At 39.6% G+C, this 18,530-nt stretch overlaps 1 protein-coding gene across 1 annotated transcript; it reads left to right on the top strand.

Annotated features, from left to right (window-relative positions):
- Window positions 1-4,441: 4,441 nt before the first annotated feature.
- unc93a (unc-93 homolog A) lies at window positions 4,442-18,050 on the top strand. The gene is made up of 8 exons (XM_049589674.1): window positions 4,442-4,678; window positions 6,907-7,088; window positions 9,693-9,922; window positions 13,572-13,697; window positions 15,540-15,751; window positions 16,120-16,255; window positions 17,146-17,277; window positions 17,457-18,050. The coding sequence occupies exons 1-8, from the start codon at window positions 4,589-4,591 to the stop codon at window positions 17,744-17,746; spliced, it is 1,398 nt and encodes a 465-aa protein (XP_049445631.1). The 5' UTR covers window positions 4,442-4,588; the 3' UTR covers window positions 17,747-18,050.
- Window positions 18,051-18,530: the final 480 nt, after the last annotated feature.

The raw sequence follows: 18,530 nt of genomic DNA, 5'->3' as shown, positions 1-18,530 counted from the left end.
TTACTAAAACTGAGCTTCTATAAGGCAATGAATATTGCGGAGGGCGTGGCTCATCACATAAAGGTGTATAACATCTCAAGGGTTTCACCGATCGCCACGCAACTTTGTAGGCATATGACCACACATAATCTGAGGGGACCCCTCCATTATTGACCCCATCAAACAAAATGGGGGCGCTAGAGAGCTAATTTCTTATCTCGGCCTAACTGCCATATTGATTTTTACTAAACTTGGTAGATATGTAGAACAGGACGCCTCAAGGTGACTGGAGAAATTTAACTCTGATTGGCAACTGGGTGGCGCTATAACAACAGAGAAATGCTTAAAAATGCTAAAATGCAACCCATCACTGTGGCTCTCCCTGTGGCCCAATGTTGGGTTTTTTTTCTAATTTTTGGTATGACTAAGTCATGGTATGGTATGCTGTACATAATCATGCAAACTGTCAGTGTGTCATTCTGTCTGTCTCACGTGTTTCTGCTCACTGACGTGGTCAATCTATGTGAAACTGCACATAGGCATTGAGGATTGGCATAGGCAGAAGGTGACAAAGCTACCAATGGGTATGGACTAGTATAATGTATTCTCTCTATGTATTAAATTTAAACTGGGTGTATTTAACTACATACCACAAAATAATGTATAAATAATTGGCTTTTTTTTCTTTTTAAAATGTCTTAATTCATTATCATTATATTATTGTCGCATATTTCCTGATATTGTGAATGCTTTTGTTTGCTTTGTTTTTTTCCCCTTTGCCTTATCTTTTTCGGTCTCTTTTATGTATATTAAAAAAAGTTACTTAAATGGAATGCACGGACCACACAACAAATTTAGTTTAGCATGCGGTCGTATAAGTTCAATGCCAAAAGCAATGCAAACCATTTGAGTCTAAAAGTCCAATGACCTGTTAAAAATACAAAACTAAGACTGCAGTGTTTATAATAACCTAGTTACTAATATACTAATAACATACTACGTGGCTGCTCTGTGCTGACATGGACAGTTTCACATAATTGGGTAACCTAATTTCATAATCAGTGATAACCTATTTCCTAATCTGTGACAGAAGGCGATCTATTCAACCCAGTCACGTTTTATTCACTTTATAAACAGACTTATTCGGTACAGAAACACCTCTAAAGCAGCATTTATTGAAAACTGTCTGATAGAAACATGATAATAATAATAAAAAAGAATAATTATATTTGCCTTGAATGTTAGAATTAGACCAGATCTGGGTTTTAATCGTATTTAACACAGGCCTGACACATCAGTCTGCTTGTTTCCCTTCGAGAGCAGCTGAGATAACAAACAGCGGACTGCAGTGTTTTTGACATATTTTTCAAACAACAACAAGCTATCATGTTGTAAAAACGACGACATGGTGCCCTCGTAAAAAGAAGAGGATCAGAAATAACATACAATAAACCTTTGCTCTGTGAGCCACTGCTCCCGTATGTATGGATGATAACTGTGATGTAAATATGATGACTCTAAAATGAGTACACATACTGAAGTACTGTAAAGTATGTTAAAGGTACTTGTGCTTTACTTGAATATTTCCATCTTATGTCACTTTATACTTCCACTACATCACAATTCAGAGAAAAATATTTCACTTTTCACTCCACTTACTTTAACAAGATTTGTCCTACAGAACATATGAAGATAAATTAATGCAGTGTTATAGATTAAAGAAACCAATTAGGAGGACATTTCTTGGGGAGGGTTTTACTTTAGTAAAAATTAAAGAGAAAGTATGGGCAAATGTCTGAGACATTTATTTCTGTTCAATTGGTTGTGCTGGGTTTAAAAAGTCTTTGATTTGCAGAGAATTACATTTAAGATGACTAAAATCTTAAAGGAGCTGTACGCGTCATTCAGAGCATTATCATAGCAGCAAAACACTATTTGAAGATGTAGTGGAGTAATGGTGCCCTGAACAGAGAATTATTAAGTCATGCTACCTCTGTGTGTGTGTTGTAATCTTCTCTGTTTTTTGTTGTGGAAAACGGTCATGTTGTCCCTGTGTGTGTGTGTGTCCCACAGGCTAGCTAATCACCCACCGCCACTCTGCAGTGAGCTCATACAGAGGTTACAGCTGATATCAGGACGGCGGTGTCTTAAAAGCGCCCACGTTAACAGTGTCAGCTCTGTCGGCACTGTTGCTGTTGTTAGCGCCATTTGTGGAGTTAAGATAAGAAAGGATAAAATAACCTCTCTAATAACCCAACGGTAGGGAAACTGCAGTTAGCACTATTAGCTGCTAGCAGCTAGCTCTGCAATGTATCGTCATATAATGTATGATAGCCTATGAAAATGCACATACAACACTGCATATCCTCCAGAGACCCCGTGTCCTCATATGAGGACATCAGATTTCAGGTTTACTTGACCTTATACTTCATTCTGATTAACTTAGACCTGTTGTCCTCATTTGTGGACACTTTTTGTGCCATCTAGTGGTAGAAAGACCACAATACACTAATCCATATAAAAACAAGATGGCAGCCACCTCTGCCAAGTCAGTCTGCAGCCAATCCCAACACAAAAGTATTGTTGTCTCATTCAGGGATATCGGGTCTATATTGTTGTCTTGTTTGAGGACAATAGGCCTGTTTCCACTGTAGGAACTTTGGGGTAATTTTACAGGGCCGGGGCTGTTGGTGCGTGTCTCCACCACAGGAACCACCCCCGAAGGACAGAGTTCCAGAACTTTTACAGGGGCTAAACAAGTCCCTGCCTCGGAGTAGGTACTCAGAACGGCCCCGAAAAACTCCTGGCTAGGGCTTGGGGGTTACTTGGTGCTAACTGGATATACTCAAGGCGGGATGTGACGTCGTCAGAAAGCGACAAAATAGCCGGCATTTTTAAAATTCAGCAGACGAGGAGTCTCATTTTTAAAAGGAGTCGTAAGAAGAAAAGCAAGAAATGGAAGACAAATCGTACGAGTGAAGATTCTTTGCCGCGTCGCCCCAGTCAAAATGGTCGCACAATGATTACGTCACATCCAGAGCCCGGTAACTTTACAGGAACCTTCCTCCTACTCTGCTCTCTCAGTGGAGACACAGCGGTTGAGAGGGCCGAGTAAGAGGACGTTCCTGTAGTAGTTCCTGCTCCCCAGATAGTACCAGGAACTTCTTCAGTGGAAATGGGCCTACTGGGACTTAATTATCATTGACAATGTTTATACTTTTATACTTATCAGGTCCTACTGACCCAAATATCAAACAAAAGTTTGGGTCTCAGGAGGTTAAGATATCCTATGAGTGAACACCCAATGAATGACGTTACACACTTTACATTAAGTTACTTAGTTTACATAAAGTTACTTGCTTTACGTAAAATTAAATACTTTACATCAAGGTATGTAGGTCAGCTTTAGGAAAAGAAACACAATGAGGACATACCCTAAAAAGAGTTAAAGGTCACAAGGTTCCAAACAGCGGTCTCCTAAGGAAAGTCCTGTGTTTTGTGACTCGTAGACCACTCCAATCTTTGACCTTACAGGATCACTTCTTTCTTTATTCTTTACTACCACCAGCGCATCGGTCATGTGATCGCAACCTTCCCAATTAAGTGGATTATACACAAATTACTGGCTCATGATTATGAATTTTGGTGCATTACATTTCGTAGGAAAATGTACACAAGTACATGAGAACAGCCTGGGCAGAGCCAGCACCATGTTAAGAACTACGTGCAGACAATCCCACCCCAGACTGAATCATAGGTCATAGGATCATAGGACCAAAATGAATCATAGGTATGCTCTGAATATCACGTACAGCTCCTTCAATGACTCACTGTAAGACTATCCAAGTAACTGCAGCAATTCACTGGAATCAAATGATTAAAAATGGGCTGATAGGTGTGTCTATTTTCCTTAGAATTAGCCTAATATTACACTGTTCTCTCAGATTAATTTACAATTAAATATTAGTTAATTTCTAGGATATTACAGGAAGTTATGGGACTTATGCATCAGCACTAACAATCTAATGGTATATTTAGTTTCAATTTTTTTCTGTATTGGTATTTTTAATTTTGATACTTAGATACTTCCTTTACCACTTCTCTTTGCTACCACTAAATACAGCTAGAAAGAAACACAAGACTCTGTATCTGAACCAGAAAGAAGAAGAGTGAAAATATATACAGGAAGAAGGAAACAGACTGAAGAAGAAATGTGTTTTTATGATCAAAACATCTTTATGATTCTAAGAAGGGAGGTGTTGCCTTATATATATGAGCAAGTTACGTCAAAAAGTTTGACATGTGGGAAGCAATTCAGAGTCCCAATGATAAGGGATCCTCTGCAAAAAACGTGTGTGTGTGTGTGTGTGTGTGTGTGTGTGTGAGGGTTGGACTTTGTTCTCAGCTACTTCCAGTACATGAGTTTATCTCAGTCACAATCATTTTCAGCAGAGAGCTGCCTCTGACTTCACTCCGACGTTACTCTGTGCAGCAGCTGTGTGACACCATTACTCCTGTAATAAACTCCACTTAGGTTAAAACTTTTTTTCTTATTTCTTTTAAAATTATAGAAAATCTGGGGGTTTTGGTTCGTTTTTGAGTGGCAGCCATGATCAGCCGCAACTTCAAGAATGTGTTGGTGGTCTCTGTTGGGTTTCTGTCTCTGTTCACGGCTTACGGAGGCCTGCAGAGTTTACAGGTAGGTCAATTTCAATCAATCAGTTTTATTTATAAAGCCCAATATCACAAATCACAATTTGCCTCACAGGGCTTTACAGCATAAGACATCCCTCTGTCCTTAGGACCCTCACAGAGAACAAGAGTTTATTATTGTATTGATTTATTGTTCATTAAAAACACTGACTTATTCATGGGATCAGTCATGAAGGTACAGCTAATTAAGGGATTTTTAAAATGTCTTTTGTGCATCATGTTTAGCATCATTTATGTTAATAGGTTTGTTTGGGTTGAGGATCTTTCTTTCTTTAAAGACTAAGTTGCTTTAAATGTACACTGAAAATAGAAATAATATTTTTTTATAAGTTTGCATCTTCCTTTAATTTCATTATATTAGAACATTTATTAGTTTTATACCTTAAAATTAAATTTGACTCATTCATATATGATAATGAACTAACATAAATTCACTCACTCACAATGAACTCAGACAATGAATCAAATTCACTTAATAAATCCATTAAATTGTTATTACCTTAACATCAAATGTTGATAATAAAAAGTAAGTATTAGAGCCATTTACTGTTCCCTTAAAATAAAATATAATAGGTTTTATAATAGTTTTAATGCTAGTTTCCTGTCACCCTATAATCTTATTATATTAAAACATGAGTTTCATCCCTTAATTGTCCTTAACTTTTAAATTTTGTTAAGATTAATTGTTGATTAAAATGCCTTTAAAAAGTAGAATTAGTATCATGGTGGCTTAAAGGGATTGATTCATTAGTTGATTAATGGAGGGAGAACTAGGTAAGGGATTTTTAAAAATATCTTTTGTGCATCATTTATAGCATCATTTATGTTAATGAGTTTGTTTGGGTTGAGAATATTTCTTTCTTTAAAGACCAAGATGCTTTAAAAATAATGAGTTTGTTCAGTTCCCATCTCCCTTAAATTTCATTATATTATTACATTTGCCAGTTTTACGCCTTAAAATTAGATTAATTGTTCATTAAAATGCCAGGAAAAAGTAGACTTAGTATCATGGTGGCTTTAAGGGACTGATTCATTGGTTGATTCATGGAGGGAGAACTAGAGAAGGAATTTTTAAAAATGTCTTTTGTGCATCATTTACAGTGTTACTCACTGGCTATACAGACTTGTTCATTTAAAGACAATAAACTTTAAGTTCAAGACATTTGACTGATTACCTTAAAATCGTATGTAATTTATAATTATAGGTTAGCATGAGAGCCTTTTAATGTACCCTTAAATTTAAAAATAGTAGTAATAATAATACTAGTAGTTTTAATGTTAGTTTCAGTGTTTTTTTTTTGAACAATGTTTTTATTGATTTTCAATAGATACATACAGAACACATCAACACATACCACACTAATTGCACAGTGAGATGCAAACTGACCTCACTGCATACACACACACAAAAGCAAACAAACAAACAAACAAACAAAAAAACTGTCACACTCAACAGCTTTACAAATGAGTATTCACTGTTGCCTGAGAAAGTCCATTAAAGGTGCCCACACCTCTTCAAATTCTTGCGCTTTACCTCTAGTTACATAGGTTAGCTTTTCTAGTGTAACACACATTACCATCTCTCTGATCCAGGACTGTTTAGAAGATACTTCAGTCTCTCTCCATGATAAGGCAACCATCCTCCTGGCCTGCAGGAGGCCAAAGTTTATGAGAGTCTTACACTTGGAGTTAAAAGAAAAGTTATCTGGATATATCCCTAAAATACAAAGTTTTGCTAAGCAAGGTACCTGGATACCTATGAGTTTACTTAGAGTGCGGACAACCATTTTCCAAAAAGCTAGTTTCAGTGTTTGTTAATGTTATCTAGTTTAATATTAGTTTCCTGTTTCCCTACCATGTCATTACATTATAATTATTTTAACCCTTAAATGTCCTTTTTTTTTTTTTTTTTAAAGAAATTCAATTATGATTTAGTGTTCATTTTAAATGCCATACCTCATGAAAGTGTGGTAAGGCTTTAAGGGATTTACTGATGGGTTGACTGGGACGTAATAAAGTAAGTAATAAAAATAATAATGACAAAAATGCCTTCTGTGCATGTTCTGAAGGTTATTACTGAGCTGTTAGATTTACATGACTAAGTCCATCCCATGATCCTTTTACACTGAGCCCAAAGCAAGAACCAACTGTATAAATCTATCTTGCTCTTGGCTCGTTGTCCTCTAACGGAGAGTCCTGTCACTGTTTGTGCAGAGCAGTCTGAATGCAGAGCAGGGGATGGGCGTGGCGTCTCTGAGCGTCATCTACGCCTCCATCATTGTCTCCTCCATGTTCCTGCCTCCCATCATGATCAAGAACCTGGGCTGTAAATGGACCATCGTTGTGGGCATGGCCTGCTACGTCTCCTACTCCTTTGGAAACCTCTACCCTGGATGGTAATCAATCAGTCCAACAATAACATCCTCAGGCTCATGGTGGCCGTTAGATATCAGTTACTGTTCATTATATTTAGTATATTTCTGTTTTCTTCCTCAGTTTTCTTCCTTCTCGTGGGCAATAGATTGCTTCAAAGAATGTATTTAATAACAATAAAATAATAAAGTTTTTTTTAAAAGAGATATCAGTATTATAGATGTTAAAATACTGAATTACTACAAGTGAATACTTTATTACTGCAGTGTTAAAAAAAAATTAAGGAGAAAAAAATTGGCCGCACTAGAATTCTTGGAGCCCCCTTTCATTTAACACACATAGGGTGACTGGAGTGGCGAGTGGCAGCCATACTTTCAAATGTTTTGGTAGCATCTCGGCACACTGAACTGCCAACTCTGTCAATACACCATGACTTCGACTTCACCACGCCACAGACGGTAGGGGTTGTAGCTGCTGCTGATGAGTGTGAGCTCTGCCCATACACACACACACACACACACACACACAGACACATTCACAGTTCTGACTGTTAGCATCACGTGGCTAATGTTACCTGATGGTTGTTAATGGGTTTAACAACAGAGTCAAGCTACTCAGTGTTGGTGTGAGCTTGTGCTGTTGGATGTTAGCCGCTGCTGCTGTGTGAGCTCCTGCTAACTGGGCAGACAGTGGCTACGGTTACATGATGGCTTCTCATTCGGAATGAAATGAATCTGAATGAAATCATTCGGAATTAAAGTGTTTCCAGGTAGTTTACATGAGAAATATTCATTCCGAATGAGGGTTTACATGGGAGATCAGTTCAATCGCCTTTATTCAGGTCTGCGCAAGGTTTGGGGCAGGGAAGGTTTCTGATTGGATAGGGGGCGGGGCGGATGTTACGTGTTTATGTTTACCGGAAGAAAACACTGCAGTCTTCGCTCCGGATAACAAGATGCTTGACGACGCGATTCTTAGTGCCTTTTTCGGGCATGTTTTGCTTATATTCTTAAAGCAGCAGTACGACAACAACCTTGTTCTGCTAATGCTTCGTCTGTTGAGCAGGAGAAGGGAGGCAGAAGACTGTGCTGTGGCGAATGGAAACCGGTGAGTGCAACGAGTCCGACTGCTCTATCTCAGCCCGTTGCTATGCGCACTATGTACGTCATCGCGCCAGAAGGGCAAGGAAACGAGCATGTGCAGAAAGACCGGAATGAACTTAAAGAGGAATGAGTGTATACATGCACACAAAATTCTTTCATTCGGAATGACAAACGGAATAAACCACCCCCGTTAATCGGATTTAATTTTCAATCGGAATGACCATTTTTCAATCGGAATGACCGTTTACATGACCACTTTTAATCGGAATGGCCTTTCATTCCGATTAAAAGTGGAATTAAACTGTCCATATAAACGTACTGATTGAACTGACCATTTGCAGCAACCCGGTCTCACTCCAAATCCGGTGCTTGGCCTGTGACTTGTGGCATCAGACACTGACGAAAAAAGGCATCCTTTAAAGTCTGCATGATACACAGCCGGTCGCCATTATAATTTCATAGTTTAACTCGGCGGAATGAAGGGGAAATGTGGCGGGACAAGAACGAAATTTAAGAAGTGGTGGATGGATCCAACAAACACCGACATTCACCTGAAAGCGGTTTTCACGTCCCCTAAGATTCCAAAGCCAAACCCTGTTCTTTTATCCTACACGTAACCACATGCATTAGGTGTTCAAGGAAAAAAAAGGTCAATTTGTAGTGTTGTACTGATGTAGTGCGTTTATTTTGAAAGAGACCGTATATAAACGGTAAATATCCCATGAAAACAGATGTATATTTTGAAAGAAGGCAATGCATGTAACAGGCAGAACTTGACACGGTGTCCTAGAACGCCAAGAACCAACGCACCCAGGGTACCTTGCATGTTGTATGTGGACGTGGAAAGTCCATGACTGTCAATATGTGACGAGGTCGGAGTGAGAATGCGTTGATTGCAGAGGAGAGCAGCCCTCAAGACTGCAGCAACAAAAAGTTTATGGATTTGGCAATGATTCTGGACCATCAGGGCGCAACAAGGATCAAACGCAGGTTTCACTTGACTGGAGGTATTTCAATACACATTTGTACTGGGTTATTTCAGTCCATACCAAAAAGGTTTCAAGTAGCAATAACAAGCCCTACCAACAGAAGCCGCTGAGCTGCCATCTTCCCATGCTGTCTTATCTATCCCCTTCACACCATGACTGAGACATCGACCTGCTGAGGCCACTGCGTTAAGTTTATCTGTTCTAGGGAGTCTATATTTGATTATTCAACTTTTTACATAACAGTTGTGCTTTGACCTGGGCTAAACACGACATTGTATCAGCTGCAGTGGGGAAACAAAGTCACTTATGGAGACACCTCAAAAAAGACTGCAAAACCAAAAACTAGAATTCTTCTTTTCTTGGTGGCGCAGTGCCCCCTTCACACAGTGGCGCCCTGCAAAACTGCCTATACGGCCTATGTTAGGGGTGTTCCTGCCTCTACCTCGTGCAGGGTCAGGTTCAGGTGAAAACTGATCAATTTATTGTGTCTATCAATAACTGTAAAAGGCCAATCGCCTTTTGCTCCTTCACACAGGTACACCCTCATCCCCACCTCGGTGATCTTGGGTTTGGGTGGCTCTCCTCTGTGGTCGGCTAAATGCACCTACCTGACCATCTCCGGTAACATTCAGGCTGCCAAGGACGGCAACAAAGGATCTGACGTCATCAACCAATACTTTGGCATCTTCTTTTTCATCTTCCAGTCGTCGGCTGTGTGGGGAAACCTCATGTCGTCGCTCATCTTTGGACAGGACACCAACATAGGTAGGAAGAGAGCTAGGACTGAATCATGAAGGGGAGAATGAACACATATATTTAATACAAACAACTGTAGTTATGACTTAAAATTGTACCATAAAACTTCCATTAGTAGCCCAGGCTATTATTTGTTTAAATCACTGAAATAAACAGGCCTTATATGGGACAGCCTTTTAATTCCTGTCACACAAAACTTGCTCAGCAAAAACGGGAAATCTTCTACTATGACACATTTCAGATGGAAATACTGTAGGTTTTAAACCACTACATTTTTTCAATAACTCAAAGTTAGTAGTTACGTTTATATGGAGGAGTATTAGGGCCAGGCTGAAGTTGATGTGAGGAGAGGAAGTCAAAATTTCAGTCTTTGTGCCAGGCAGAAGAATAAAATCAATCCAGGGATAAAGATCTTTTTGTTGTTGCAAAGTCAAAATCCATCCATCCATACATTTTCATCCGCTTATCTGGGGCTGGGTCATGGGGGCAGCAGGCCAAGTAAAGCACCCCAGACGTCCCTCTACCCACCAACGCTTTCCAGCTCTTCATGGGGAACCCCAAAGCGTTCCCAGGACAGATGGGATATGTAATCCCTCCGGCGTGTTCTGGGTCTGCCCAGTGGAACGTGCCCAGAACACCTCTAACGGGAGGCACCCAGGAAGCATCCTGATCAGATGCTCGAACCACCTCAACTGACCCCTTTTGACGCAAAGGAGCAGCAGCTCTACTCCGAGCTCCTCACCCTGTCTCTAAGGCTGAGCCCAGCCACCCCACGGAGGAAACTCATTTTGGCCGCTTGTGTCCATGATCTCATTCTTTCGGTCACTACCCAGAGCTCATGACCATAGGTGAGGGTTGGGACGTAGATGGACCAGTAAATCGAAAGTTTTGCCTTCCGACTCAGCTCCCTCTTCACCACGATGGTACAACACAGCACCTGAATCAATGCAGACACTGCATCAAACCACTGATCTATCATTCTACCCTTGCTCATGAACAAGACCCCAAGATACTTGAACTCCCTCGCTTGAGGCAGTAATGACGGGCATAAAATCTGAAATGTCAAGATTAAAGTCAAACTGGGCACGTCACAGTTTAGAAGGAGAAACTACACAAACTGGATTTGTGCAAACTTAAGTAGCCGGTAGTGGAGAGTTACAAGAGTATCGATGGTTACACCTGCGTGCAATAGTCAGAGGATATGTTGTATAACAAGACACTTCGATGGACCAGAGGAGTGGACTTCATTCTGGACATTTGGACTTCATTCTCAAAATGCCACATAAATAAATAAATAAATAAAAATAAACTCTTCCTCTGCTGGTGTATTTTTTCTTATGCTTGGCACTAATGCAGAAGTTCCACTTTATTCTTGCCATTTAGACGTCATTCTCGTAACGCAATACATTAATAAATAAATAAAAATAAATCTTCCTCTGCCCTAATACTGGAAGTTCCACTTTATTCTTGACATTTCAACTTTATTCTTATGGTGCAAAATAATAATTGAAAAATACTTCCTCCTCCCATTTTTTCCCCTTATGTCTCAGCTGAATACTCTTCCTTACTTTTTACATAAAAAACGTGATAATCTTTTGTGATACGATGAAGAACCTGCCTAGTGGTACACAAAGAATTGGCTTAATTAATTACAACATTAAAATGCTCTAAGGTGTATGCAGTAGTGATAAAAACAGGATACTGTGATATTCTATAATAATACAACACTGCATTATGAGTACTTTTACTGTAAGTACTGTACATTTTGCTGATAATACTCCTGTACTTTTACTTAAGTAACATTTTGAATATCTCTTTATTTTTTGGCTCTACTTATATTTAAGTATCTAAGTACTTTACTGGAACAAATATTTAAGTTGAGCCAACCACTGATGAATTAAGAGTTATGTGATAGTCACAAACCAACATGAAATATTACCCGTGATGTTGTCCTGGAGTCTTGCGTCAGGATCATCTTTTGTGTTACTGCCTTCAGCCCAGGAGAAGTGTTTTGGTGTGGGTAATCAATACATATTGATCACAGACTGTAAACAGTGGCACATGCACATGGTCAGAGCAGAACAACGCTGAACTCTGACCTCTGAGTTCACTGGAGTTAGCAGGTATTTGCACCAACACAGGAAACTTGTAGGAAATGCTTGAGCTCATCTGCCATGCTGGTTTAAACTGAATATTCACAGGACAGAAGTGTAATGAGAGCAAACCTTTATGCCATGAAATGGACACTTGAACTTCCTGCAGATCTTCTACTTCCTGGTCCATCTTCACTGGTGACCTGCTGCAATGGTGGGTGTGACTATAAAAGCCCCGCCTTTCTACCACTCCTGTCAAATCAAACTGTCCTGTCCTCCATAACTGACAGCTCATTGGTTCAACTGGAAAAACCTCCAAAAGTCCAACATCCTGAACCCAAACAACAAGAAATGATGGAAGAAGCACTCAAATATTTTACCTAAGTAAAAGTAGCAATACCACAGAGTACAAGTACTCTGTTACTATGTGTTTTAAATTCTACTGGAGTATTATCATCACAATATACTTAAACTATCTAAAGTAAAAGTGCTCACGCAGATTGGACGATTTTATTTTTGGATTATATAATGATATGTTCATGTTTTCCTTACTTTTAAGTTGCAGCTGGTAAAGATGGAGCTCATTTTATTATTTTATAAACTGCTGGGCAGCTTGTGAATTCACCACCAGAGATCAATATAGTTTTATTTTAATCTATAATGATACATTTTAATTTGTTGCTTAGGTACATTTTTCTATTAATCTGAACCTACAAAGTTACTTAAGTTTTCAAATAAATGTAGTGGGAGTACTCAACTACCTTAGTGAAGTACTTGAGTAACTGTACTTACATCCCCTGTGTAGCTGACACTGTGGCACAAACCCCTCAGTGGCCAAGGTCTAACTGCTGACTCTTTTATGGGTTCACTTTAGGAGAGAATGAGAGAGGGTGTGTGCGAACAGTGGATGTTGTTGCAAGCTTAAGAATGTAGTTTATCATTTTATTGGTGTGAATGCTCTCCAGCTTATCAGCTCAGATGATGACAGGCACTTGTGGAGATGCATTTCTCGGAAGAATATGATGAAGCTATTTATTCCATTTTTATTTCCGGGGAAAACTGTTTAGACATAAAGTTGAATTGTGTTTTACTGTCTGTTTATATAGAGTTATTATGTAATAAAAGTATTCAAAAGAAGGAGAAGTTCAAAACAGGCTTTGACTCTCTACTGTTGAAGAGATGTCTTATTTATTATCAGTATTTTCTCTTTGATATTTGCATCTTATAACTAAGAGATACACCCACCAGCATGATTTACAAAAGTGTTCATTAAAATAGAAAATTGGTGGGAATATCTGAAGTATTTCTTATTATATTGATGCTCATCATTCTCATCAAAGACCTGCATATGTTTGAGTTTTGTCAATTTGGTGGAAAGTTTTTGTCTTTAAAGATCATTAAAAACATTTTTTCCCCCAGAAGCTCCATTTCTAGAAATTAAAAAACAAAAACATTTAAACCACTATTCAATTTTTTTTTTTTTAAAATTTGGTTACAGCTCCTTCCTGTCATGTTCTTGGTGAAGAATTTAAGTGTAATATTTTCTGTTTTGTTTACTCTGACAGCTTACATCCCAGATGAGCAGCTAGCGTCCTGTGGAGCGGCTGATTGCGGCCTCAATATCAGCGTCAACGGCACGACCACCAGACCTGCTCAGAAGCTGGTGTGGACACTCGTTGGATGTTACATTGGTAATGCCAGCGTTTACTTTGACGTCACAGTACAAGACGAAATGAGGGTATTCTTCTATAACAGAGTGGGGTTTTTGATGAAGTCCCCTAAACATACAGGTAGCAACAAAGAAGGTGTTTTCAGGCACACTGAGTTTCAAAGAGCCCCCAAAACAGCCCCATATCAGTCACCAGTAAACATGAATTTCAGGGTGTATAGAGCCAACATATTTCACATCTAGCTGGTGAATTAAGGGTTTATTGCAACCAGAGATAAAAAAAAAGATGAACCATGACAGTTTTTGTGAGTTTTATTTTATCTATATCGACTTAAATGAAGTGTGTTTTATAATAGAAAAAAATGACAGTAGATTTAAATGGAGTCTGGTGGATTTAGTGATAGTGATCTCAGGGTCAGACATGTGGAATAATAATCATCTCAGTGACAGAAACAAGCACTTTTTGTCGATGTAAATTGACTGTGTGAACATGCCCCAAATGATTATACTGCAGCCTGTTTCGCAATCTCGCTCAATACTGCACCAGTTTCAATAGCTGTTGGTCCCATTCATCTTTTAGGGTGCTTTCACACTGGCCCTGTTTGGTTCGGTTCAATTGAACTCAAGTTCGTTTGCCCCCTAAGTGCGTTTTGTTTGGGCAGGTGTGAACACAGCAATCACACTCTGGTGCGCACCAAAACAACTGGACTGAGATCTGAACCAACTGCAGTCAAATTACACATTGTTTGGGTTAAACACACAACAAGGATTATTATTATGAAAACTTAAAGGTTCTGTATGCAACATTAGAGCATTCATAGCAGCAAAGAGTCATGTAAAGATATTGTGGAGTAATGGAGTTCTGAGAGGAGAGTGAAGTCACGATCTGTCTGTGCGTTGTAATCTGAGCTTCTCTGGGGTTGTTGTGGTCAACGGTCCAGCCATGCATGCAGGTGTGTCCCCGTGAGTGTGTCCCATTGGCTAGCTAATCGCTGCCGCTCTACACTGCACTCATACAATGGTTGCCACTGATATCGGGATGGTGTCGTTACGGAAGTGTCATGTCTATCTTCTATTTCCCCTTATCTAACAATATTAGCTGTGTCAGCACTGTTGCCATTGTAAGCGCTGTTGATTGAGTTAGCACCATTAGCTGCTAGCTGATGGCACAGCCACCTCCATGTTGAGAGCCGTGTGCAGACAATCCCGCCCCAGACTCTGAATCATAGTCATGCTCCGAATGTTGCGTACAGCTTCGTTTAAAATGTAGTGAAAAACAAACATTAGAGACATATTTACAGAAATATTCGTAGTATTTGCTTTCTTTCTGAGTCAAGAAAAAATATAGATTAGATTTTTTTCCACACCCCACCACATGCTCCCTGACTTCACACCCTCCATTTACCAACTTACTGCCTCATGCTGTTTTGTGAAAATGGCGGAAAATTTCTGCACGAACACATCTTCTCAAGATTGTTTTTCTTTTTATTTTAGATGGTACTAATTTTTGGGGGGTGAATTCAAGCCTGTATTTGATTGTCTTACTATAGCAGAGATACCACCAGGAAACACAGGAAGAGGATTTTCACCTATTAAGCAAAAATAGTTAGACCTAAACACATTGTTTATACAATAGTTTTTACAGTGAAGCAAAGGTAAACTTCCTGATTATTAAAAAACCTTCTGCTATTCCTTAACAGACCTTCAGTCAGCAGGGTGGAAGTAATCAGAGAAACCAGTAGCACACTCTCAGACCATGATGGCACTGTATATTATATATATATTATACATATATATATATATATATTATATACCATTGCAGCTATCTAACAGTCAGTGTTGTCTACTGTTTGCCGTGTGGCAGGCGTGGGTGTGCTGGCCATGATCATTGTGGCAGTGTTTCTGGATAACATCGATCGGGACCAGTCCAGCCACTTTCGTGAGAACCGGGAGCCGTTCTGCCACACCTTCATGGCCACGTTTAGACTGCTGAAGGACTGGAGGCTGGTGACCCTCATCCCTCTCACCATGTACAGCGGCTTCGAGCAGAGCTTCCTCAGTGGGGAGTACACTAAGGTACGAACTCCACATGTGAATTCGTAACTCATGTTGTCGTCCTGATTTTAGAGAAAGTTTTATAGTGCTTGATCGGAAGTCAATTGCCCTTTCACCATAAAGAACTGCCAAAGCTGCTCTGAAAATGTCTCCATTATTCTTAGATTTTTAACCACTAGGGGGCTAAAGATTTTCTGAACAAGTGTTGTGTCTGATATCAACTGACTTTTAGCTCTGTTTTGGTCACCTCCCAACTAAAATATCTGGATTTTTACGTTAACCACTGTTTCTAAGATTTACTGACTGGATATCTGTGACATATGACGCACAAATTTATATGTGACATATTAAAAATCTACTTTGTAAATCCATGTTGTGTTTCTTTGCAGAACTACGTGACGTGTGCTTTGGGAATCCATTTCGTTGGATATGTGATGATGTGTTTTGGAGCCGCTAACTCTCTTTGCTCCTTTCTCTTTGGGAGACTCGCTCGTTACACCGGGAGAGCCGCACTATTCTTTTTTGGTAAAATCTCATTTATTTTTTATCTATGATCTTGTCCAATAAAGCATTCACTTTGTCAACAGCTGTTCAAAATAGGAGCTGCTTCTCTCTCTTGGCCATAAAAAGACTGCTCTCTGCTACATTCTTGACTGTCCTTGATTATGGGGATGTATCATATATGAATGCAACCTCCCAGTGTTTGCATGCTCATCACCGCATCCTGTATATTTGGGTTGGCTGGCTCTCTTTAAAATTTCATTGAACGTAAATGATAGGCATACATGTATAAATATTAGAACACCTATGCACAATAACAAGACTCAACTGATTAATTCATCCTTGTACTAAATAGTATGAGAGCTTTAAAATCAGGCAGAGAGACCAGTTCATGTAGTTTCAAATCTTTTTGAAGGTTATTCCAGGTGAGAGGAGCAGAGCACATTAAAGCTTTCTTTCCCAGTTCAGTCTCAGCACCAGGAACAGACAACAAAACTAAATTTTGAGATCTTAGACTATAGTTACAGTCAGATCTCTGACAGGTCAAAGAAGGCCAGCCAGCCCTGGAATAAAGCGTACAGTGATGAGTGAGAGCTTTACAATTTCTATCAAATCTCGTTGCACTATGATATGCAGTATAACGTGCAAACAATGTGCAGATGCATTCATGTGCAACAGATCACCATAATCCAAAACTGGTAAAAACGTAGCAGCAACTGGTTTGTTTCTGGCCTCAAAGGAGAAACAGGACTCGTTTCTAAAATAAAACCCAAACTTCAGCCTCAACTTTTTAAGATTATCAACCTGAGGTTTAAAAGACAGGGAGTCATCAAGCCAAATACAGAGATATTTGTAACTAGTAACAACCTCTAACTTCATTACATCGATTTGATTTATACATCTATTCTTTTCAGCTGCACTCACCAACTTAGCTTCTATCATCGCTCTCTTGTACTGGAGGCCTCATCCCGACCAGCTGCCTGTCTTCTTTGTGTTTCCTGCTCTGTGGGGTATGGCAGACGCTATCTGGCAAACTCAGACCAATGGTAAGAAATATACTGAGCACATTCATTCTCCCCGGAGGATGAATCCCTTTTTCACCTTGGTCCACACCATAAGCTTCCCTCTTCTAGTCGCGTCACTTGTAAAGCAAAGTCATCTGTAGTTTGTTCGTTCTATCGACACCACCTTCTTTTAATTTCTTGATTTGCTTTCTGTCCTGCAGCTCTTTACGGCGTCCTCTTCCCCCGGGACAAAGAGGCAGCGTTTGCCAACTACCGTATGTGGGAGTCACTGGGTTTCGTCATCGCCTTCGCCTACAGCACCTTCTTGTGCCTGGAGTATAAACTGTACATTCTGCTGGCTGTTCTGGTGCTGACTCTCATCACCTACCCCATAGTGGAGTACAATGAACACAAGAATCCCACACCGCCCATTGAGGACGGGACCTACGAAACTCCCAAGGAGACCACTGAAGCATATGAGCACAAGACCACTTGCCAGACAGCATTGTAGAGACTGGATTTCTTCTTGGTTTTACATTCTGCCTGGCCATTAGGCTGCAAATTAAGTGCCTGATACTGATGCCAGTGTGTTTAAAGTACTCTGAGTAAACTCAAAAATATGCCATGAGAATGATGAAACTTCAAGAACCAGTCCAAACTGCACACTGACAATGCTTGCACTGTAAAACTGGATATTTGACTAGACACGTTTTTACTTTTTTTTTTTGTTTGTTTGTTTGAGAATATTTTGTATTGTGTCATTTATTCACCTGAATCTGAAAATGCAGGTTATGTATATACAAGGCTAAATACAGGTTGTGCACTAAATAAATGTCAATCTATTTGTCTTAACAAATGATTTCATGAGTCCCAGTTTTATTGTCTCTTTCACAGTACGTTTATATCACTTTTAAAACACGTGTAAACATGTTAGTCCACATGAAATCATACTAAATTGAATTTCTCACACCCAGATAAGGTCATTGGAATCGACGGTGTACGTATGGCATAGTGGCCTACGCCATTGTGAGCATTTATACTTGTGCGCTGGTGTTTTTGGCGTCACGCCGCGATTACACCGCCACACCACTAGTTGGTAAGGGGGTTTATAAGCATTTCTGTTTCCTTTTCCAGACATCAACTTCATCAACAAACATGGTGACCACGATTCAGCGAGGTTTATGATACAAAAACATGACGGTACATGGTATATTTACCTTGCCCTCATCATAGTTTGACTCTGGATCCCAGCCAAGACAAAAAAATATAAAACTCGGGAAGGTTCTTTCCCTCTG

The sequence above is a fragment of the Epinephelus fuscoguttatus genome, linkage group LG11 (genome assembly GCF_011397635.1).
Source record: "Epinephelus fuscoguttatus linkage group LG11, E.fuscoguttatus.final_Chr_v1".
Lineage (NCBI taxonomy): Eukaryota > Metazoa > Chordata > Actinopteri > Perciformes > Serranidae > Epinephelus > Epinephelus fuscoguttatus.
This window is presented reverse-complemented; position numbering and strand designations above follow the sequence as displayed.